Genomic DNA, 24,804 nt, shown 5'->3' with positions numbered 1-24,804 from the left:
CATGTCTTTGGTCAAATTTGGAAAGTTTTTAGCCACTATCTCTTCAAAGAGTCTTTCTCTGCTCCTTCCTTTCTTCTCATTCTGGAACTTCCATAATCCATATAGTGGTCCCCTGTGGATGATAGCTGATAATAAGGTTCTAGACTCTGTTTACTTGTCTTCTTTTTTCTTTCTTCCTGTTCCTCAAACTCAATAATTCCAAATGCCCTCTCCTGGAGTTTAGTGTGTTGATTCTTCTGGCTGTTCACATCTACTGGTGAATCCCTGGAGTACATTCTTGTTGCTTCTTTCGTCTGCTCTGCTTCCTCTAGTTTGGGAAAGGAAACTGAGAACTAAGGTGCTAACTCCTCCAGACCAAGGCTGTGCTGCACTGGATGGGGAAAGGTGGCAAAAGTGAGCAAAAGCTCCAGGAGGTTTCCTACTATTTTGTTTTGGTAGTACCTGGGATTGAACCCAGATATCTCTACCGGTGAGCTACACCCCCAGCCCAGTTTCCTACTATTTTCAATGTGGCCTCTTCTTGATTGGATGATCTCTATTGCTATAGGCCTTTGACTGTTACAGGGCTTTCTCTCTGCCCTCCCCCTCTCTTTCCCTTTTAATGTCTCCAGGGGGAAAGAGGACCTGGAGCTTCCTAGTCCACCATATTGATGTCAGGTCTGAGCTGTTGTTTTTGATGGTGATTGTTTGCTAGGAGTTAGGGTGAGCCTGAGAATGTAACTTTTTTCTCCATGTAAAATATGAAAGACGCTGGCCTATTCTGTGCACCAGTAATTAGAGCAGGGAAGTAACTGAGACTACTGAAAAAAGCACTGGCCTAGTACTTCATGTATGTTTAAAACATGTATGTTTCATGTATGTTTAAAACATACATGTGAGGGAAAAATAACTGGAGGAAAATACACCAACATGTTAGTAGTAGCCCTAATAGTGGAGGGAAGAGGTGGTGTAGCTTGTTGGTTTAAGAACAGTTAATGGCTTCTTAGAACAATGACTAAAATATAATATGCCCTCAGGAAACATTAGCTTATCCTCCACAGTGGGTGTGCACAGTGCTGCTGCTGTCCTTTCCTTGTTCCTAGTGATCTCTGTGAGAACCCAGCACATTTGTGAGTGCTCAACACCAGCATCAGTGGATGGTGGATGATAGCCTTTGCTGTCTTTGCTGTTTAGGTCATGTGTTGAGCAAATGTTCTGTGTTACTGAGGAAAGCAGACCTCACCAATGGAGTCAGAGATCTTACCACGAGTAAGATGGAATGTGTAATCACAGTTGTGTAGAATCCAAACCAGTGAAGACCCCAGACGGGTTCTTGGTTAGACAGAGGATGTAAAGGTTGTTAAATATAGTCAGGTCAGAGGTCTGATCAACAAGCTCTGTGAAGACCTGGATCAACTGAAGAATATTCTGGCCCAGAGAGGGCTGTACCACTTCTGGGGTCTTCATGTTCAAGGTTAGCACACAAAGATCCCTGGCCTCCAGGGCCCAACTGTGGGTGTTTCCAAGGAGAAATAAATTTGCAGCCTCATCTATTAGTAAGTGGTTTATATGCCTTAAAAAAATTTAGCCAGGTGTGGTGGTACATTCCTGTAATCCCAAGTATTTGAGAGGCTGAGGCAGGAGGATTGCAAATTCAAGGGCAGCCTCAGCAACTTATCTAGACCCCATCTCAAAATAAAAATAAAAAGGTTCAGGGATGTAGCTCAATGGTAGAACCTCCTAGAATTCAATCTCTAGTCCTGGAGGAAAAAATTAACTGTTGCTGCTCCTCTTTCTTACTCAAGGTCGTCTCATGATCTGTTTTAGCCAACTTTTAGGATCTTGAGGTTTAAAAGAAGAAATATTTATCTTTTGCTCCCATATCTTTGAGTTGGTTGTGCAGTTCTGCTTGAGATCATGACAGGTCTGCTTTATTTGCCTCTTATTCTAGGAGCCAGGTCAAAGGGGCTGTGGGGGATGCTCCTCTCTTTGTGAGGGACAAAGCTACATGAGCAGAGTCTAGAAATACGTGGTCCCTCAGAGAGTCTATTTGGAATTGGCACAGTGACTTTGTCCACATTTCACTGGCACATTCAAAGACTGTGGGGTAGGGAGGTATAGTCTTCTCATGGTGTACTATGGAAAAGATGGAAGGAAGGAAGAATTGTAAAAATATGTTTTTTTAGTTGTAGATGGACACAATACCTTTATTTAATTTATTATTTTTTTTATATGGTGCTGGGGAATGCACGCACCCAGTGCCTCACTTGCTGTGCAAGTGCTCTACCACTGAGCTACAACCCTAGCCCCAGAAGGAAGAATTTTAAACAAGTACTGTAGTCTGTCTTATCACCCATCATGTCTGCTCAAACTGTTATGTCTGAGTTCCAAGTAGGGGAAAGAATGAGTAGGCAAGGGAGCAACCTCACCAGCTTGTTTTCTTCCCTGCCCCTTTCCCCCGTGTCACTTCCTCCCCCCATGGTGCTGGGGATAGAAGCCAGGGCCTTGCACAAGGTAGACAAAGCACTCTACCACTGAACTGCATTCTCAGCCCCTACTTTTCCTTTCTTAAGGAGCCTTACTAAACGTCTCACCTAACAATTTCTGCCTGTATTTCATTGGTTAGAATGAATGGCCATACCTATCTACAAAAGAAGTCTGGAATGTGCTACTTTTAACAATTGGACATATTGCCACCTTGAATAAAATTGGGTTTTAAACTGGGCCGCAGTATGGTGTTTGCCTGTAATCCTCGCGACTCGGGAGGCTGAGGCAGGAGGTTTGCAAGTTAAAAGACAGCCTCAGCAATTTAGCAAGGCCCTATGAAACTTAGTGAGACCCTGTTTCAAAATAAAAATTAAAAAGGACTGGGGGATGTGGCTCAGTGGTTAACTCTGGGTTCAATCCCCAGTATCCATCTGCCAAAAAAAATTGGGGATTTAATCATTGAAGACAATGGGAGGAATGGATGTGAATAAACCGCCAACAGTTCGTCTCACACAATAAAGTGGATGTGTATCCTTTAGGTATATTGAATATTGAAAGATCTCTTAGGTATACCCTTATCTCTTGGGACCTCTAGCAACGAGCAATAAACTCTGAAGCAAACACATCTATAAAAGGGGAAACAAAAGCCAGGTGTGGTGACGCATGCCTGTAATCCCAGCGATTGAGGAGACTGAGGCAGGAGGATTGCAAGTTCAAAGCCAGCTTCAGCAATTTAGTGAGGCCCTAAGTAGCTTAGTGAGACCCTGTATCTAAATAAAATATTTTATAAAGGTCTGGGGTTGTGTTCCAGTGGTTAAGCACTCCTGGGTTCAAACTCTGGTACCAAAAAAGAAAAAAAAAAAGGATTGAGGGGGAAAGATACAGTCATACCAAGGGTAAGAGATGGCACACAGAGGTTCTGTTTCCACCTAACCTGACCACAGTCCCAGTTGTCTCTGCTCTACTTTCCTTACATTAGAGCAGTAGTGTGTTCTGCCCACTCTCACTTCCACCACTGTGCACTTCAGCAAACCTCAGGAGTGAGTGACGGACTTCCTTGTTTCTTAACTGTGAGGCTGACTTAGCTAGGTGAAGATCTTGTGTATTGCTAAGTTTCATAGGGCCTTGCTAAATTGCTGAGGCTGTCTTTTAACTTGCAGTCCTCCTGCCTCAGCCTCCTGAGTCGCTAGGATTATGAATACCTGTAATCCCAGCAGATTGGGAGGCTGAGGCAGGAGGATCACAAGTTCAAAGCCAGCCTCAGCAACTTAGTGAGGTCCTAAACAACTTAGTGAGACCCTGTACCTAAATAAAATATTTTAAAAAGGGCTGGGGATGTGGCTCAGTGGTTAAGTGCCCCTGGGTTCAATCCCTGGTCTTAAAAAAAAGAAAAAAAATCCCTTGTATAACTAGCTATAGTTTTTGCAGTGCTGGGGATTTGAACCCTTGTGCTTGTGAGGCAAGCACTCTACCATCTGAACTATATCCCCAACCCGGGATGCTATTCTTAATGGGTCATTGTTCTTGACTGCAGTGATTGGCTCTTGGACCTTGGGCACTCTCAGAGGTTCCTTGGTTTCTCTGTATGTATGTGAACTGTTTTTTTTTGTTTTTTTTTTTTTTTATCAGCTCTGAACTTTGATGCTTTTGGTTTTCAAAGATGGCAGGAGACCAGGAGTTAGAATGCAGGCAGAGGAAGGTCAACTCTATCTTGATAGGATGGGGTAAAAATGAAAAACGGAAAATATTCCAGAATCTCATCAGCTTCAAGGTCTATAAAGGAAGAACTTGTTAAAGGACACTCTGACTGTTTGACAGAGCCCTTCTCTGCCACTTTGGTTGATGCTAAATGAGGAAATCTTTAAAGCCTGTTTTGTCCCTCTCTTAGGGCACTTTCACATGTCTATGTTCAGGACACAGCTCTTGTTTCAAGGAGTAGTTTCCACTTTCGGAGACTCTTTTCAGAGGTCCTGAAAAGCAGCTCCAGGTTTTTTCATGCAAATCAACTGACTGTCATGCTGCTATAATGCCACCTCTTGGCGACTCACTGAACAGACATGTTCTGACGCCTTTGTTTCAGAGGCAGTTCATAAATTGAGTTTCTTCGTTTGCTATATGTGAAAAGTGATCTCATCTCCTGGGTTTAATAATAATAGAGATCCCTCTAAAGATGAGCTATCTGCACTATGCGATAATATTTATGATGATCGTTATTTTTATATCACTTAATGTTTAATTATATCTCTTAATGTTAATCACTTAATGTTTGCTTAATTTTAAGCAAAAGTTAAAAAAAAATGAAATTTTTGGCTTCCCCTGCCTTTTGTTGGTATCAACAAATACCATGATAATCTGTAAAAGTTCCTACAGAAATGTAACTGAAAGCTCGGTCCTTGTCCCCGTGCCAATTCAATAACGAGGACACAGATTTGAGAAAAAGGAAGTTTTACTGCTTGGCTAGCAAAGGAGAAACACAGGGGACTCCTGTCCCAGAGGCTGTGAGTCTGCTCATTGGGAAGGATCAGAGGGATTTTAAAAGAGCTCTTCAGAGGCTACATTCCAGGTGTGCCCTGACAGGGGGTCCCAGGGGACCCTGATGGAGTGTTAACATTCACTTGTTAATTTGGGAGATATTCACTTCCTAGATCCTCTGGCAGATATCTCCTTCCTGTGGAGCACAGATAGCTCAGGGTAATCTTGTTCCCTGCCCCCAGGTTAGGGAGAGGGAGAGGGAGAAGAGGGAAAGGAAAACTTACATTCAAAAGGTGAAGTGGACCACTGTTACAGAAAGAAGGCATGTTTATCTCTTACCCACCTCCTCGTCTTTGGTAAGTTCTGTTTGCCCTGAGTGGGACCTGAGAAGTGGAGCTTTTAGGGCCTGTTTCTCTGTGTCTTAGGTTGGAATCACCTGAGGAACTTTTAAAGTTCCTAATGCCTAGGCTGTACCTGCAGCCAGGGACATTAAACTGGAGGTGGGACCAGGAATCACTTTCTTTTTTGAGTTTTGAAAGTTCCCCAATGAGTTCATGGTAGAGGCAAGGTAGGGGAACACTGTTCTAGGCAGCTCTTTGCGCTGAATTCCACAGCAGGCTCTTTTCCCTAGGATGTGAGGCCAGTGGTATTAGATGGGAATTAGTGCGCTGGGCTGACAGTTGGCTCAGGTCTGGGACCTCCCTACTCCAGGGCACAGGATCTTTCCCTAACTCCATGCTGCTTTACTCTTTTTATTTTCTGGATTTTGCAATATAAGAGATTGTAGAAGAAACTATGACCTCAGGAGCTCTTAGAGCCCTAGAAAATAGGAAATAAACTGGGACCTGTGACCCATGCCTGTGATCCTAGTTGTAAGAACCCAGAAACCACTCCAGACACAGGAATTCACATAAGGGAGTTTGTTAAGCACACAGACAGCGTCTCCCTGCAGGGTAAGAGAGGAAAAGAGAAAGGGTGTGTGCGCAGGAGAGTGAAATGGAGGAGACAGCATGAAAGCGAGGAGAGAGAGAAGCATGAAAGTGAGGAGAGGAGAAGAGAGCATGAATGTGAGGAGAAGAAGAGAGAAAATGGCGGGGAGCTATCCTTAAGCAGTCAAATTCCACGGGTTATCGGGACCAATGATGGAGAAGGATACTTGCAAGCTGACTGATGAACCAATAGCTAGCTAGGATGTCCACAGACTGACAAGAAGTTGGGAGGCGGGGAAATGAATGCGGCGTAAAGGGCGGGGGAAGCAGCATTATATTACACTAGCAACTTGGGAGACTGGGATCACAAGTTCAAAGCCGACCTGGGCAACTTAGTGAAATAGGGTCTCAAGAAAAAAAAAAAAAAGGTGGAGATGTAGTTCAGTAGTAGAAAGCCCCTGGGTTCAATACCCAGTTGGATGGGGCAGGGGAGGAAGCTTATATTCCTTTATATTTCTTAAACATAGGAAAACTGTAAGCTCATGGCCCACAAATGACGGAGGCAGGGGATGGGAAGCAAACCTCAGATGAGCAAGCTTTCCTTTATTCTGCAGTGAAGTCCATCGATCAGGCACCAGAGGACCCATTTTCTGGTATGGAGCTTGTAAGGAATCCGGCCTCCCAACCACCTGTCAATCTGCGTTCCGCCGGCCTCTCCCGTTACAGGAATTTCTGGCCTCCCCATCACCTGTCAGTCTGCGTTCTTCCCACCTCTTACATTACAGGAACTTCCGGCTTACGCTGCCGTAATCTTCCTGCCTCCCACGTTACTTCCTAAAATGCTATTGGTTCCTCCGAGCCCGCGAGATTCCAATATCTGGGAGAGGCCACGCGCCATCTTTCTCTTCTTTTTCCCCCAGCGGACGTGAATCGTCTGCATAAAATAAAGTCCCTGTGTGAGACCTCGTGTCTGCGGAGCATTTTTCTGGGAGCTATCGCCGAGCCACAATTGCTCCTAACAGAGCTGGCCCCCAGGTTACAGAAGGAGTCTGAGTTTTTATAGTTTTCATCGGAGACTGCAGATGTGCAGTTTGGATAGTCAGGAGCTACTTGTACAGGTTAAAACTTTAACTTAGGAGGGTAGTTGTAAAAAGGTTGAAACTCATTATTATCTGGGAAGATAGGAGTCCAGATGATACCGCGGTTTACTAGTGATGAGTCCTGCTTCCTCAGGTGAAGTATAAAGCCAGAGAAGCACACCAAGGCCAGTGTAGAGTAGAAAGTAAGAAGCTTTATTAAAGAAAAGTAAAAGCAGACTTCTCCCGGGTAGAAGAAGGGAACCCAAAGGTAGAATCCATACGAACGAGCAAATCTTTGTCCTTTTTATAGGTTTTATTCTCCCATTCTTTCCCCCCTTATCTCTTTCCTTGCCGCCTAAGTGACTAAGTGACTAGGTTTTGCAGGTGAGATGCATAAAGTGAGAAGAGATGGGCAGGGGGAGGGCCCAGGGGGCATTAATTAGCAGCTCCTTGTTTGCAGTCCTTGATAAAGGCAGGTAAATTTGGTAATCAGTGGGCTCCAGATATCCTTGACATCCCATTCTCCCAGGGCAGTCTCCAACTTCCAGGGGCAGAGGGCTTTCATGGCCTCCATTTCCTGGATCTGACCCGATCCCCTATTTCTACACTAACTGCCTGTCCCCAATTCTGGCTTCACAGATCCCAAGGGATGAGTACTCAAATCTTGCCCATTGTTTTACTTTCTCTGGGATTCATTGTTTCCCAGAGTTTCAATATTTGCGATGGGGGAAGGTCAAATTCAGGGCCCAGCATTCAGTATTTGCCTCCTTCCTTAAAGATGCCCTGGGGTTGGGAAGGGGTAAGTGTTTGCTTTTGGTGGAGATGCTGGGGATGAACCTGGAAGGGATGAAGGTTTGCTTTATCTCCTCAGGGCCCATTGTTATTGGGAAAGGGTGCACTGGGAGAGGCTTAATGTTTGGCCAATTTCCCCTGCCTCCTCCTGAGCCATGCTGTCCCTCCATTTTTTGGGGGGAGTTGTCTTGTAGGAATATTATTTTCCATAATCCTTCAAAAACAAAAGTCAGTTTGTAAGGGAATTTCCACGAAACCATGCCGGACACAGGAAATCACATAAGGGAGTTTATTAAGCAAACAGAGTGTCTCCCTGCAGCATGAGAGAGAAAATGAGAGGAAAAGAGAAAGGAAAGAAAAAGGGTGCGCACTAGAGAGAGTGGAAAGCCAGGAGGATATAAAAAAGTGAGGAGGACAGAAGGATGGGAAAAGATGCTGGGGAAGCTATAGTAAACAGTTGAATTCTGCCGGGCTAACAGGGGACCAATATCAGAGAAGGATACTTGCAAGCTGACTGATGAACCAATAGCTAGCTAGGATGTTCACAGATTGACAAGTGGTTGGGAGGCGGGGACAATGACTGCACCTGATGGGCAAGGGAGCAGCTTTATACATTACATTCCCCCATTTCTGTTTTTATAAGAAAATCTTTTGCTCTCCAGTTCTTTCTGAAGCCTTCTCTCTCCTTCCTGCCTAAGCGACTGGGGCTGATTTTGCAGGTGAGATGTAAAAGTCCATTCTCCTTCCAGACTTTCAAAGGCAGATGGTTTTCATGGACTTCATTTCCTCGATTTGACTGATCCCCTATTTCTACACTAACTGCCTGTCCCCAATTCTGATTTTATTTACCCCTCTAATTCTAGGAACTCCTTTGCTGTAGGGAAAGGGGGTCGATGACCGCTCCAGCTTCTTCGAGCTGAAAGGGGGCAGCGTGGGGCAAGCAGTTTGGAGTTCCCTTTTTAGAAATCGGGTCAATTGAGGGGTCCAAGGTAGAAGTCTGGTTGGGAAGAGCAGGTTGTACAGGCATCTGGGGATGGGTGCTTCTATGAGAGAAGAACAAAAAGAACATGAGTATTGAAATGAGATTGATACAACATAAATGTTGCAGAATCTGGAACATGCCAATGCATATCATAAGGATGACAGAAGTCAATAATTCCTCACCAGGGAGTGGAAGAACTGAGAAGTTGTTCCCATAACAAGGCCTAGCAAAGGCTGGAGAGGACAAGGCCTTTATTTGGGAACTTTAACATTGTCTAGGTTATCAGGAATGTAAACACAACATTTAGTAGAGATACTAGCAAACATAGATTAAGCCTACCTGTGTCTGTAGGCCTTAAACTGACTAAAAACTTCTGACTCTGGCAGTTTTCTTGATAGTTATCAGGCACATTTGCCTAAGAATCTCTCTTTTGTAGCTTTTAGTCTTTATTCTAGTGGGCTAATACAAGTGTACATCTTAAGTTACATTTAAGTATTATTTCTTTTAAATGCCCAAGAATGGCTATATTTTGGTTTTAACTGTTTTGCTAGGTGTTTAAGATCAAGCTGGTCAAAGTGACCTGTTCCTGTCTGTTAAAGAGTCAGCTGAGTTCCCACAGGGGTCACTCATAGAGAACTTAAGAGCAGCTTCTTTGCTCCATTAGTGCCATTGGTTAGGCAGGGTCTTCTCTATGAGGTGGCTTCCCTTGGAAGCATTAGGGGTGTCTCCCTTTTTCCATAACCCTTCTCTGCAACAGGTGCACAGAGTGGGTTGTGTGACCCAGAGTTGCAAAGCTCCTTGGAGAAGTCCTCTTGTTCCCTGGGTTCAGGCTGACTTTGAGGGCAAGACCCAAATATGGACTTTCCTTGACCTCTGTATTTAATCTCAATCTCTAAGTTTGATCTTAACCATCAAGCAAGTCAGTCTCACCAGTCATAAAGTAAGAGTACTGGGCTTTAGCTTCAATGTCTATAACTTTACAGTTATTTACTCCCTTTTATCTAATTGGGGTTTACATTATACAGTGTTTGCTCTTGAAGCAGTACTTCTGCAAAATATTAATCAGGAAACAATTAGAGTTTACAAGGAAAACACAAAATGGAATCACTAACAGTAAAACATTCAGTTTGTGCAATAGCTGTCTTGAATTTTGACTGAGTTCCCGTTTGAGATCACAATAATCTTTATAATAAACATCAGACTTTTGAACACAACTTTAAATGAGTTAAAATCTGGCTTACTTTGGAGCCATTCTGACATGCAGCAGAGTTGTGAGGCAGAGCCTTATCTCAGGTAAGGTAGGGCTTTTCCTAAAGCTACTTTTTTCCTCTTTTGCCATGACCAGCATGACCAAATTCTCAAGATCAGTGAGGGGCAAAGGAATATTAGAAAATAAAGGTTTATAAACACAGATTTTGAAGATTAAGCTGAGATCAGATGGAATTCTATTCTCTGATGGAAATGTAGATCTAAAGAGTTATGTCAGCAATGTTTATATATGTATGTAAGCATTAAAGAAAAGCTGAGAGAACTTTTAACTGTCCTCTTAATAACTTTTAGAAATACATTTAACAAATTTTATATATACCCTATTGATGACAGGTCCTATAATAGAACATTAAATGATAGGTTTACCATTACAGACAAGTTTAATTTGGAGACTAGCAGCTTGATAAATTTTCTGCTTTAAAGACTTGTATACCTGGAAAATATGAACACATTTAATACAAAGAATAATGTTTTTAAGTATGTTACTCCATGGAATAACTTTGTAAATTAATTAGATGTCTCTAACAAACACATTTGAGTAATCCCAACATGTCGACTTTAATTCACTCATCTTATTGTAAAAAAAAAACCAAGATATCAGACAAGTGTAAAAAAAACAAGATGTCAGACAAGTGTAAACAGTGTTTGCTGTCTCTTTCCTGTTGAAGAAAAGTCCTAGAAAAATTGTTAGACATTTTATAAACGTTAATATTTTATTAGTGTGACCACCTAGAGACTTGTGAGTTAATTTTAAAGACATTTTACTTCTATTAGTTTACCCAATTTAAATTGAACCTCTTTAAATCACGTGAATTAAAAATATTTGGATCCATTTTTAAAATTTTAATTTTTATGTGCACTTATATTTAACACAAAAGTAAAGGCCTTGTAGTATTTATCTCCATTGCAATGTAACAGATGTTCAAAAATAACTCTAGAGTTGGATAAAAAAAGACGGATCAAAAATCATTAACCTAGGGGCTGGGGAGATAGCTCAGTCAGTAGAGTGCTTGCCTTGTAAGCACAAGGCCCTGGGTTCGATCCCCAGCACCCCCCCCCAAAAAAAAAAAATTATTAACCTAGTATGTAGGATCAAAATTGTGATCTCAAAAATATAGCATTTAAGAAAAACAAAAGTCCTAGAAGAAAAATGATAATGGTCATTAATTATAGCATGAGAAAATGAGAAGGAAAAAAAAAGTGAAAGGGAGAAAAGTATTCTGAGGTGTAGCCCAGGAGAAATTTAAAATGGACACTTTTTTCTTTCCTTGGGTTTGAAACTGGTCTCCCAGTGTGCCTTCCTCCATTTACATTTCAATGTAAGCCTTGACTGAGATCTGAATCCGAAAAGTGCTAAAATGTTCTAGCAGAAAATTGATGCTTAGGTTCTTTTAATTTAGGTTTGGACGCAGAAAATTGTCAAACAATTATCTCCCACTACTTGTGGGGAATGGGGCTGCTTATATTACATGGGGAAGCAGGGGAAGACGCAGAAGCAGGGTCTGGAGGTGCTTGAGCCTGCAGAAGAGCTAAGAAGCAAGAAAGAAGAGACCTGAAGATAAGGAATCCCTTTCCATCTGCCCGCTCGCTCACGGAAGCTGTGTGCCATTACACAAACGGATTTTGATGGCTTTAAGTACCGGGGGTTGGGCGAAGGGTTTCTAGGGTGGAATCTGCCAGATTGGAGGGCCCAGATTCCATGGTGGGGACTGATACAGCCGAGTCTGTGGCCAGGGCGTCCTGAGGCCAGAGTACTGGGCTGGAGATGAGGGGCAGCACATTGATTGTGTCGTCACACAAGCACCAATGTGTGTGCTGGGCAAAAGCCAAGAAGAGTTGGGGACCTGATATCAGGGTTTTCGAGTGTGAATGCGAGTACGAGATGAGCCTCAACCCTGAGAGAATCTCCACCTTAAAATCAGGAATCCACCTGGCAGATAAGACCGACTATAGGGGCAGCCGTAACTATAAATCGGCCTAGGGGAACCGGCCTACTCACCAACCTGAAGTTCGGTGATGAATGCAGAGCAGAGAGACCGGGCAGAATGGAAGGTGGAGCCGTGTCCGGGGGCACTGGGGCATCGGATGGGGTTCCACTCGCTTAAGAGACAGTGGAAGATCCCATCCCAAGTCACAGCACCATTGTAAGGAATTCCCACGAAACCACGCCGGACATGGGAAATCACATAAGGGAGTTTATTAAGCAAACAGAGTGTCTCCCTGCAGAGTAAGAGAGAAAATGAGAGGAAAAGAGAAAGGAAAGAGAAAGAGCCCATGCTAGAGAGTGGAAAGCCAGAGGATAGAGAAAAGTGAGGAGGACAGACAGAAGAATGGAAAAGATGGCGGGGAAGCTACAGTAAACTGTTGAATTTGCCCGGCTAACAGGGGACCAATATCGGAGGATACTTGCAAGCTGACTGATGAACCAATAGCTAGCTAGGATGTCCACAGATTGACAAGTGGTTGGGAGGCGGGGAAATGACTGCACCTGGTGGGCGGGGGAGCAACTTTATACATTACACAGTTAATTTCAATAGATGTTTAAGGAAGAAAGACGTTAAAGTGAGTAGGAGTAACCAGCAGTGGGGTTGAAAATGAGGCTTCAGGAGAGTGGTAAGGTTTAGAGAGTTGGCCCTGTGGGTGGTAGTCATGAAGAAGAGCTGAACAAAGATGGGCAGCAATTAATCTTTTCCATGGGATGGAATGGAGACCACGTGGGTGGGGTGGCGCCGAGTGGAGGCCACACAGAGGTAGGACAAGTTGATGTGTTAAACCTTATTTTAGTAAATAGATAATTGCTTTCTAATATTCCTGCCCTCTTCCTCTGTTTCTCTTTTAGGAGAACTACGAGCAGATGAAAGCACTAGTGAATCAACTCCATGAACGAGCACAGTATATAAGACTAGGTAAACAGCACTTGCTCTTCAGTTTATGCTTTAAATTAAGATGTCCCTTTACACTTATTGATTTTAGAAAGAACAAGTAGCATTAAACTTTTGATTCTTAAACTATGCATTTTTTTGGTATGCAGATTTTTTATTTTTTTCCTATGAACAGTCCACCTTTGGTATCTGGGAATTTGGTTCCAGAACCCCAGAAGATACCAAAATCCGTGAATGCTTGAATTCCTTTTATAAAATGGTATAGTATTTGCGTCTAACCTAACAAATCCTCCTACACTTTATTTATTTATTTTGTTATGAGAGATTGAACCCAGGAGCACTTAGCCACTGAGCCACACCCCAGTCCTTTTTAAATTTTTTAACTTTGAGACAGGATCTCTCTAAATTGCTGGGATTACAGGTGTGCACCCACCACACCTGGTTCACACTCTTGTTTCTTAATTTTAAATTGTGGACATAAAAGGCATTCTTTTGGATAAAATTACAACATGGAGAGGAACATATGATTCTGTTGTATTGTTATGGGTATATATGACATTTTAGTTTAGAAAGCCATATAACTTAAAACTAAAGGTGATTTTCAAAATAAATTCCTTTTTTTTTTTGTACTGGGAATTGGACACATTGGGTTTAGCCACTGAGTCACATCCCCAGCCCTTTTTAATATTTTTATTTAGGGGCAGGGTCTCACTGAGTTGCGTAGTGCCTTGCTTTTTGCTGAAGCTAGCTTTGAACTCACTTGAACCTCTTGTCTCAGTCTCCTGAGTCACTGGGATTACAGGCATGCACCACTGTGCCTGGAAAAACAATTTTTTTTTTTTAATTTTATGTTTTTAGTTGTAGATTAACACAATACCTTTTATTTATTTATCTACTTATTTATTTTATTTTATTTTTATGTAGTGCTGAGGATTGAACACAATGCTTCATGCATGCCAGGCAAGTGCTCCACCGCTGAGCCAGAGCCCCAGCCCAAAATAAATTCTTAATTTATTACAGGTGCCTAATTTAGAAGGCACTGTATGAATTTTATAGTCTTCATTAAAAAATTTCTTCCCAGTATCCCTGCAGACTGAACCTGTTTACTTTTGGCTTATGAGTACTGTTGCATTCTTAGGTATGATCTTTCCAAATCTAGAGGACAGACTTCCCATGTAGAAGTAATTAGGGAAATAAAAATAATATTTATATTTTTTTCTCTGACTTTATGGATACAAGGTAATTGGTTAATTGCAGGTGAATAGAAAGACCATGTAAAGTTGATTATTCATTTGTGTAGTATGTTATGGAAGAAATAAACTAATTTCATTCCTTTATAGAATCCTTTTTTTTTTTTTTTTTTTTTGCGGTGCTGGGGATTGAACCCAGGGCCTTGTGCATGCAAGGCGAGCACTCTACCGACTGAGTTATCTCCCCAGCCCTCTTTTTTTTTTTTTTTTTTTAAACTGGAGATTTAACCCAGGTGCACTTAACCACTGAATCACATCTCCAGCCCTTTTTTAAAATTTTTAATTTTGAAACAGGGTCTCACTAAGTTTCTTAGGGCCTTGCTAAGTAGCTGAGGCTGGCTTTCAACTTGTGATCCTCCTGCCTCAGCCTCCTGAGCCACTGGGATTACAGGTGTGCACCACTGCGCCCAGCTCCTTTATGGAATTTTGAGAGTAATAGACTGAACTAGTTTGTTATAACCAAGCAACTTTGATCCCGCTAGTAAATTTTCTAGTAAAATTTTATTATCTCATTCTTGAATTTAGGTGTGAGTCTGTGAATTATAGGTATCATTCACTTTAAGCACACATCTGCCTTTTTTTGACTTAAAGGAAAAATCAGAATTAATAAAAAGAACAGAAAATAGACCTACTTAGAATATCTTTTTAATTATATTCACTCATTTAATAAACCTTTGTTGAGAATCTACTATGACATAGACATCTATTCAATTAGCAATGATCATGCTTGAACAAAACAGACAAAGTCAGTGTTCTCACTGAGTTTACATTCTAGTTGGAGAAGATAGATAAGAAACAAGATAGCAAATACATAGTAGGTAAAGATTCATAAGGTCTGTGAAGAATGAAGGGATAGGGAACAGTTTCTATGGTACAATGAAAGTGAGTATTTTATAAAGGAGCACAGGAGAGGCACATAACAGGGTCCTGTTTCATAAAAGGTCTGAATGGATTGAGAGTATTCCTTATAGGGAACAGAGAGTGCAAAGCCCTGAGGCAGGAGCATGATTAGAGTTGTGAAAAAGCAGCAGGGGAATAAGTGTAAATGAAATGGAATATAAGACTGGGCAAAAAAATATGCAATGGAGAAAAGATAGCCTCTTCAACAAATGGTGCTGGGAGAATTGGAAATCCATATGCAACAGAATGAAACTAAACCCATATCTCTCACCGTGCACGAAACTAAACTCAAAATGGATTAAGGACCTCGGAATCAGACCAGAGACCTTGCATCTTATAGAAGAAAAAGTAGGTCCAGAGCTTCAACATGTCGGCTTAGGACCAGACTTCCTCAACAGGACTCCCATAGCACAAGAAATAAAAGCAAGAATCAATAACTGGGATAGATTCAAACTAAAAAGCTTTCTCTCAGCAAAGGAAACTATCAGCAATGCGAAGAAAGCCTACAGAGTGGGAGAAAATCTTTACCAATCATACTTCAGATAGAGCACTAATCTCCAGAATCTATAAAGAACTCAAAAAACTCTACACCAAGAATGCAAATAATCCAATTGACAAATGGGCTAAGGAAATGAATAGACACTTCACAGAAGAAGATCTACAAGCAATCAACAAGCATATGGAAAAATGTTCAACATCTCTAGTAATAAGAGAAATGCAAATCAAAATCACCCTAAGATTCCATCTCATCCCAATTAGAATGGTGATTATCAAGAATACAAGCAACAACAGGTGTTGGCGAGAATGTGGGGAGAAAGGTACACTCATACATTGCTGGTGGGGCTGCAAATTAGTGCAGCCACTCTGGAAAGCAGTGTGGAGATTCCTTAGAAAACTTGGAATGGAACCACCATTTGATCCAGCTATCCCACTCCTTGGCCTATACCCAAAGGACTTAAAATCAGCATACTACAGAGATACAGCCACATCAATGTTCATAGCTGCTCAGTTCACAATAGCCAGATTGTGCAACCAACCTAGATGTCCTTCAATTGATGAATGAATAAAGAAACTGTGGTATATATATATACAATGGAATACTACTCAGCCATAAAGAATGATAAAATTATGGCATTTGCAGGCAAATGGATGAAATTGGAGAATATCATGCTAAGTGAGATAAACCAATCTCAAAAAACCTAAGGACGAATGATCTCGCTAATAAGTGGATGATGACACATAATGGGGGTGGGAGGGGTTAGTGTTAGGGTTAGAGTGAGGGTTAGGGAGGGGGGTAAGAATGGAGGAAGGAAGGACTGTATAGAGGGAAAAGAGGGGTGGGAGGGGTGGGGGGGAAGGGAAAAAAATAACAGAATGAATCAAACAGCATTACCCTATGTAAATTTATGATTACACAAATGGTATGCCTTTACACCATGTACAAACAGAGAAACAACATGTATCCCATTTGTTTACAATTAAAAAAAAAAAAAAAAAAAAGACCGGGCAAGTGCCAGCAGAGAGTATAGCTCCAATACATAAAGAATGGGCAGCCTTAGCAATCTCAAAGCATTTGCAGAAAGAAAAAGGACAACATTATTGGTTTTTCAGGTTAGATTTTAAGTAGTTTGAAAACTGATAGTAATAATGAATATGTTAAAACTGCTTCTACTTTTCCTCTATATTTTTGGTAATCAGTTTACTTTTCCACATTGAAAATTGAAACATGCTCATATTGGTTGTATAAAATGTCTCAAACAGAAATGTTAATTCACGAGGTGCCTAATTCATGTTTATCTTGTTATAAGTTTAAAGAAGTACATGTTTTCAGTTTATACTAGATCATGTTTTTCCTCAAATGAAGACTCTTAGAATAGTCTAGAAAGAAAAAAAATTAGACATAAATTTACATTTAATGTGCTAATTTTTAAATTCTGATTTTTTTGTTCTTTTTAGTTATACAAGACAGTAGAATGTATTTTGACATATCATACATACATGGAGTATAACTTCCCATTCTTTTTATTTTTTGCAGTGCTGGGGATCGAACTCAGGGCCTTGTGCTTTCAAGGCAAGCACTCTACCAACTGAGCTATATCCCCAGACCTAACTTCCCATTCTTGTGGTTGTACATGATGTGGATTTATACTTATGTATTCATATGAATACATATGTCCAATTCATTCTATTGTCTTTCCCATTCCCATCCCCCCTCCCTTCTCCCCATTCCCCCTGTCTAATCCCCTCTGCTCCTCCAATCCCGGCCTATTGTGAGTCAGCATCTGCATATCATATATGCATATTTTTTGGGATTGGTTTATTTCACTTAGCATGATATTCTCCAGTTATATCCATTTACCTGCAAATGCCATAATTTCATTCTTCTTTATGACTGAGTAATATTCCATTGTGTATGTAAGCACAAAAGAATGGGAGGCAAACCTCCATGGATTCAGAGAAGCCTTTATATTTCTTCGCCAGACTCAGGTGCCTTTGGGGCCCATTTTCCGGATGGGAAAACGGCCTTCAGTTACAGAGGGAATTTTGGTTTTATAGGGTACAGTGATGATGGTGTAATCATTGGAAGCCATGCACATGCAGTTTTGACTGGTAGGGGCTAGTTGAACAGATTAAAACCAGACCCTGAGGGATGAGTACTCAAATCTTGCCCATTGTCATTTAGGACTAATTTACCATGGGGGAAGGTCAAGGTTTAGAACCCAGCATTCAGTATCTGCCCCTTTCCCTCAGGACCCATTGTTATCAGGAAAGGATGCTCTGGAGAGGTTTAGTGTTTGACCAACTTTCCCCTCCCTCCTTCCAAGCCACACCGTCCCTCCATTTTTATTGGGGAGCTGTCTTATAGGAATATTACTTTCCAAAACCCTTCAGTGTACATGTACCACTACTTAGAATTTCTTGGTTTCTGTGTTTTTACTACAGTAGGTTACTAAAAAATGATAAATCCTTTAAAAGTTACCATGATAACAGATATGAAATTCAGAGTGGGACCAGTAGAAGCAGAGACTTCATTCCACATGGCAATAATGGTTCCCGTTCTATCTGTGAACAACAATAACAACAAAATGGCTGGACTCTGTGACACACACCTGTAATCCCAGCAGTTCCTGAGGCTGAGGCATGATTGCAAGTTCAAAGCCAGCCTCAGCAACTTAGCAAGGCCCTAAGCGACTTAGTAAGACCCTGTCTCAAAACAAAAAATAAAAAGCGATGGAGATGTGGCTCAGTGGTTAAGCACTCCTGGGTTTAATCCCCAGTAACCTTCTCCGTTCCCTCCCCACAAAACAGGCTGTAAACTTCATTCGACTCCTTCTTACTTAGGTATTGTAATATATTGAAATATTATTTTCTCAATACAAAGTAATTTTTTTCAGATAAAGCATTGTTTTAAAAAGGTTAAAAAAAATATTGAAAATGACCTGTGTCTAATCTTTTTGGTTTCACATCACAGAAATCCAATCACATTTGTTTAAGGTGGAAAACACCATTTATTGGTTCTTGTACCCAGTGAGAAGGCAGTGTTGACTGGATCAGAGACTCCAGCACCTCCCAAGACTTTACCATTTATCTCAGGATCTGTGTATGGTGTGGACTCTCCAGGCTTCTCCATGAGGTCGGAAGCTAGGTTGCTGGCAGACCGGGGTTTACATCCATATAGTTCACAGTCTGAGGAAGTGATAGTTATCCTTTCATTACTAATTTGGGAAGTTCTGATTGGTACACTTTGGCCCATATGTTTACCCTATGGTTCAATCACTGTGTCTGGGAGATTTGTAACTGTGCCCTAGGACCCATGTCAGCTAGGGCTTTAGGATATTGTGCAGGTAGCTCCTGGAACCTCATGGTGGTGGCAGTATTGCTTTCAGGAAAAGGGAGAAAGGAAAACAGGCAATGAGAAGCAGTAAATGTCAGTCATACTGGTCCAGGCTACCCTATGTAGGTGTGTGCAAATAAATGAAGGGTTACTTATAAAAACAGGGGGCTGGGGAGATAGCTCAGTTGGTAGAGTGCTTGCCTTGCAAGCACAAGGCCCTGGGTTCAATCCCCAGCACCCTAAATAAATAAATAAATAAATAAAAACGGGGGTAGCTTACATTGGTCATTCTTTTTGACCAGGTAGCTCTTGAATCCCCCTTGTCCTAGTGTGGGAAGATGGTATTAAAGAATGATATAGATTTCGTCTTTTGGGGTATGATTTAGGGAGTAAAATGTCCTGTTTTTTAGGTATGCTTTTCAGAAGGATGACTAAAATTCCTGAAGCCATTTAGATTAAGGCATTTTTTTTTTTTTTTTCCAGAAAAAGAACAAAAACTCTTGCTGAAATAAAAACATGTTTTGTTGGGAGTTGTAACTCCATACTTACAATCATTACCACAGTTGGATTTGATGAATTGAGTATTGCCCTGGGACATTAAGATGGGTGGGTTGAATCAGAGAGGGATCAGACATCATTCAGCACCTGCTGAGGACTGTGGGTTCTGATGTCCTGCTGAGTCAGGCCCTCTTGAGAGCCTATGACCCCAAGGTAGGGAGGTGAGGTAAGGAGACAGGAGAAAAGACGACTTTGGACTTTGTAGTTTTACCTAGAATTGTACCATTCAGATGGATATGTGATGTGCACACACACATTTTAAAATAATATATGCTTATAGAAACTTGAAAATAGGGTCATCAAAAAGATGTCTATATTCAACCATAAGTAATCCCTCCAATTTTTTTTTTTTTTTTCTGTGCAGTGCTGGGGTTTGAACCCAGAGCCTGGCTCTACTGCAGCGCTACATCTCCTGCTCTACACATACTTTTTGGGGGTGTGTGGCAGGGGATACTGGAGATTGAACCCAAGGTTACTTTACCACAGAGCCACATCCCCAGTCCTATAATTTTTTTTTTTTTTTTTAAATTTTGAGACAGGGTCTTGCTGAGTTGCTTAGGTCCTTGCTGTGTCTGAGACTAACTTTGAACTCATGATCCTCCTACCTCAGCCTCCCAAGCAGCTGCCATTATAGGCATGTGACATCATGCCCAGCTTCAGTGTACTTCTAAACATACATTTTTGATACATCTCTGGGCAGTTTCAAAATAACCTCAACAGCAAAATGTATATGTGTGTGTGTGTGTGTGTGTGTGTGTGTGTGTGTGTGTGTGTGTGTTTTAGTGTTTTAAGGGATTTTGTGCACCTTGCTCTGGGCCTTTTCTTCTCTGATTTTGTTCTGTGAATGGTCATAGACTGGCTTAGCAATGATGGTATTGATCAAGAGTTAGGGAATTTTACTCATTTTCCTTCCCCTCCTCCTGTTTCTATAGAATTTAGACATCCTGATTTTAAATTCATTCAATAATTTTCAGGCAGGAGAAAGGGACAGATGTTTTAGGTTGTTTCATAAGTAACCCTCAAAGTTTTTCAATAGAGAGAATTTGTGATAAATAAGTTGACAAAATAGCTGCCTCTTGCCCTCTTTTTTGTTCTTTCTTGTTTTCTCACCTGTCTTTGTTTCAGCTTTCTTCTCAGGGCTCTGCTGTCTTTGATCGTCCCCTTTGTCCTTGTTGGAAATTGTAGGATTGCATGGAGAGTAACTTAGTCATTTCTGTAGGTGGGAAAAGGATTACCCCTGCGGTGTTATTCAGAATAGTCAGAACTAAGTATTTTTATTAATTCAAGTTAACTGAAGTAAGTGTTTTGATAAAATCAGAAGTGCTTTGTTTTTACACTGGCTAATAACTTTATGACTGTAAAAAAACACTAATGGTTTTGATGATTGAAGCAGGGAGGGGACCTTTAATGACCTAAAGATAAGACTTGCATAGTTTTTTGAAGATATTTCAAAATGGAAGTTATTCCACTAGTGGAGTTCCAGCAATGTGTGCAGTGCAGTTGCAATGACGGTAAACATTAGAGCATGCAGAGGCAGACAGCTAGGTCTTGACTGCCCCCTGTAGACAGCAATGGAACGATTCCGTAAATTATAAAATGCTTTTTGATGTTAAATGTGAGCAGATTACCCATCTGAGAATCAGTGCAATACAGTAAATTACATGCAGTGAGAATTTGATCTAAATGAGAGGTTAAAGAAAACATGTTTTCTGGCACCAAGTCTATGGAATGGAGATAACACAAAACGTTTAAAAAAGAATCTTTGGAAAACTAAGCTCTTGTGTTGTGCCGTCTTGTGGTCCAAATATACTGTGCCTGTTTATTTTAATTAATTAATTAATTTTGGCACTGGGAATTGAACATGGGCACTTACCACTGAGCCATATCCCTACCCCCTTTTTTATTTTTTATTTTGAGACAGGTTCTTGCTGAGTTGCTGGGATTATAGGTGTGCACCACCAAACCCAGCTTACTATGCTTGTTTAAATGCAGAGGGGCTTCATTCTGTGCTCTGCAAGTCTGAACCATCCTTTGGTTCTTCCTAATGAAACCATAATTTACCAGCTGCTCCAAATTAAAAGGTCAAATTCTAGGCAGAGTAAGAATGATATTGGCTTAACTACTTTTTATTTTTTTAAAGCATGTCTTGTCACCTCTTTGTCACCCACCTCTGCCTTCCATTCCCTCTCTTGCTAGCCCTGAATGGGCTCTTATGTCACCTGATTCTTGCCCTGGCCTGGTTTACCTTGCAGTATCTGAGTTTATTTTTCCTTAAATATTTATTTTTAAACACTTCATTGATGTATAGTTGACCTACGGTACTACATTAGAGTATGCAATTTAAAGCATTTTGATGTATAAGTTCACTCATGAAACCATTACAATCAAGAAAATAAATGTGTCCATATTCTGCAAAATTTCCTCTGCCTTCCCTCCCCCACCTCTGCCTTTTGTAACCCTTTTGTCCCTCTTTCCCTGACCCCTAAACAATCTCTTAAGGTCTTAACCAGTGCTTGGGAGAAAAGAGAAAAACCATTTGACCTAATCACAATATTTTGTAACCAAGTCTTTCCTTCCCAGGATTATTTCATTTTAAAAGAAGTTTAGATGTATAATGTAATTTTCTTGTAATCTGAAGGCAGATTTAGTCCTAAAAATATGCCATGTACCTCTTCAGGGAAAAAAATCCTTTTAGATACAGCAAAAAGTTCTTGTTTGGAAAATAAGGTTTTACTTGGAAGCTTGCTTGAAATAGATAGCAACTTATTTTCTTACCCAAATAAACAAAGAAATGGCTTTCTTAAATAGTTGAATGTTGCATTAGACAAAGACTATATTGAGATCATTATGGGTCATCAATGAAAATGAACATTTTATGGTACCACTTGATACTTTGATTTGCAGAGAGCGTGTTATAGATATTCCCAAGACACTGAGGCCTCAACCACAGGATGGGTACATGAAGTTGGGGCACTTTGGCCTCAAGTAGTCTGGTCAGATTCCCTAGCATCTCTTTAATTATTGTTATTTTGTCTATTAGGATGTTGGTAAATACCAAAGACCATCTCTGAGTCAGGGTACTAACAGAAGGGAACTTTCTAATTGCTGCAAAGGTGTTCAGTTCTTCCATTTGCAGGCTTAAAATGTGGGTCTCTAATGTCACTTTTACAAAAATCCATCCTTACTTATTTGTGCAAGTAATTTCTGTTATTCTTTTAACTAGTCCAAATGAAGGTAGGAATTTTCATATTTTATCTAGAATTTAATACAATGCTAGATACATATGGTAAATATTTAACAAGCATGGCAATGAGGCAGTATTTGTAATGAATGGGTTGCAGAGAAAATACTGGATAACTTCTTCGTAATAGTGAATTCAGAACATGTAAAAGATGTACTCTAGGATCAGAGATAGATTGATTTAAACAAAAAACCTACTTCCTTTACTTCAGAAAATTGGTAGCTGGCAGGTTGAGTGAATGATTTGCAAAATGAGCTGTTTCTTACAAGATAACGTTGAACTTTTTAAAAGTGCCTTGCTTTGTTTTGAGCATTATGTTTTCCTGGCATTGATTTGAATAGAGATGTTTTGTAGATCTGATCTGATCTAATCATGTTTTTATTCTAGGAGGTAGTGAGAAAGCCCGAGCACTGCACACCGCAAGAGGGAAACTCTTACCCAGAGAAAGAATCGACACCCTTGTAGACCCAGGGTTGGTACCTACCCAATGCTGACTCAGAGCATTTTCTCTGTTCCATGGTACTTTATTAGATGGTATTATAAATAAATGATTTTGAATTTTGATTCTTATGAAATTCAAACAAGAAAGGTTTATTGAGAATCCACTGTGTGTCAGGCACTGTTTTAGGCTTTACTGATATATCGATGAACAAGATAGATGAAGAGTTTTGCCCTACTGGAGTTTATATTATGGCATAGGGAGGCAGAAGATAAATAATAAATGTTTTAAATTATACACTATGCTAGAAGGTAACAAATATCATGGGGAAAAGAAAAGATAGACCAGAGTAAGGGTGAGCCAGTGATGGGCAAGTTGCAGTTTTAAGTGGGATGGTTAGGGTAGATCTCTTTGAGAAGTTGACATTTGAGCAGAGATTTAAAGGAGGGACAAGAGATAGCCCTATAAATATCTGGGGCAAATGTTGTAGGAAACAACAGCCAGTGCAAAGGCCTGGAGGTGAGGTGTGCCAGGTATGTGATACACTCTAGGTATCCAGGAGATCATTGTGGTTGACATTGAGGGAGTGAAGGGGAGACTAATAGGAGATGGGAGCAGAGTTAAGAGGGCCTTGTAGGCCACTGTGAAAGTTTTGGGTCTTACCCTGAGAGAAATGGGGAGCTATTGCACGTTTTCTTTTGTTTTTTGTTGTACCGGGTATTGAACCTAGGGGTATTCTCCCACTGAGTTACATTTCCAGCCCTTTTTATTTTGAAATGGGGTCTAATTAAGTTGCCCAGACTGTTCTCGAACTTGTGATCCTCCTGCCTTAGGCTTTGGAGAAGCTGGAATTGTAGACTGGTTTCATTGTTCCCAACTCTTTTTGTTGATTTTATGTATAATGTGTGTATTTGAAAAAATGGTTTTCCTTTTTCATGTGTAACTGTTTAAACACACACACACACACACACACACACACACACACGCACACGCTAATTAAAAAATATTCTTTTTCCTTTCAGGTCTCCATTTCTGGAATTTTCCCAGTTTGCAGGTTACCAGCTATATGGTAATGAGGAAGTCCCTGCAGGTGGCATCATTACAGGCATTGGAAGAGTATCAGGGTGAGTGTTCTACATAAGCTCAATAATGACGGTCAACTGGACATGGTGGCACATGCCTATAATTCCAGTGACTCGGGAGTCTGAGGCAGGAGGATTGCAAGTTCAGAGTTAGCTTTAGCAACTTAACAAGGCCCTACATAACTTAGGGAGATTCTTTCTCTAAATAAAAAATAAAAAGGGCTAGGGATGTGACTCAATGGTTGAGCACCTCTGGGTTCAATCCCTAGTAGTATTAGTAATAGTCATAATCATAGGAAGAAGACTTTGATGAGATGCAGCCATCCAGCACTCACTTTACATATTAGCATGCAAGCTTTGTGCTATTTATATTAGGACCTGAGTATCCTACTCAGAACTATACTAGATTCATTTGTAGAGCTTTAGAAACAAAAATCGAAGGGGAAAAACCCCAGCAAAAGTTCCTGGGATCCAATTCAGACCTTCCACTGAATTAGCATTCCCATGTGTGGGATTGACATGTAGTTTTCAAAGGCTCCCCAGGTGGTCTCGTGCACATTTGGGGTGAAAAACATGGTGTTAGAGGAGTAGTTCTTCAGGTTTGGTCCCCAGGCAGTATCAGCATTAC

At 40.8% G+C, this 24,804-nt stretch overlaps 1 protein-coding gene across 1 annotated transcript in view; it reads left to right on the top strand.

The window, feature by feature from the left end:
• Positions 1–24,804, top strand: part of Mccc2 (methylcrotonyl-CoA carboxylase subunit 2) — a 78,096-nt gene that overhangs the window by 5,163 nt on the left and 48,129 nt on the right. Inside the window, exons 2-4 of the mRNA XM_047556215.1 lie at positions 12,829–12,895; positions 23,043–23,127; positions 24,117–24,218. Of these exons, the coding sequence (XP_047412171.1) occupies positions 12,829–12,895; positions 23,043–23,127; positions 24,117–24,218 (254 nt within the window). The remainder of the gene's footprint in view (positions 1–12,828; positions 12,896–23,042; positions 23,128–24,116; positions 24,219–24,804) is intronic.

The sequence above is a fragment of the Sciurus carolinensis genome, chromosome 6, assembly GCF_902686445.1.
Source record: "Sciurus carolinensis chromosome 6, mSciCar1.2, whole genome shotgun sequence".
Classification (NCBI taxonomy): Eukaryota; Metazoa; Chordata; class Mammalia; order Rodentia; family Sciuridae; genus Sciurus; species Sciurus carolinensis.
Note: the sequence above shows the minus strand (reverse complement) of the source record. Positions and strands in the feature narration are given on the sequence as shown.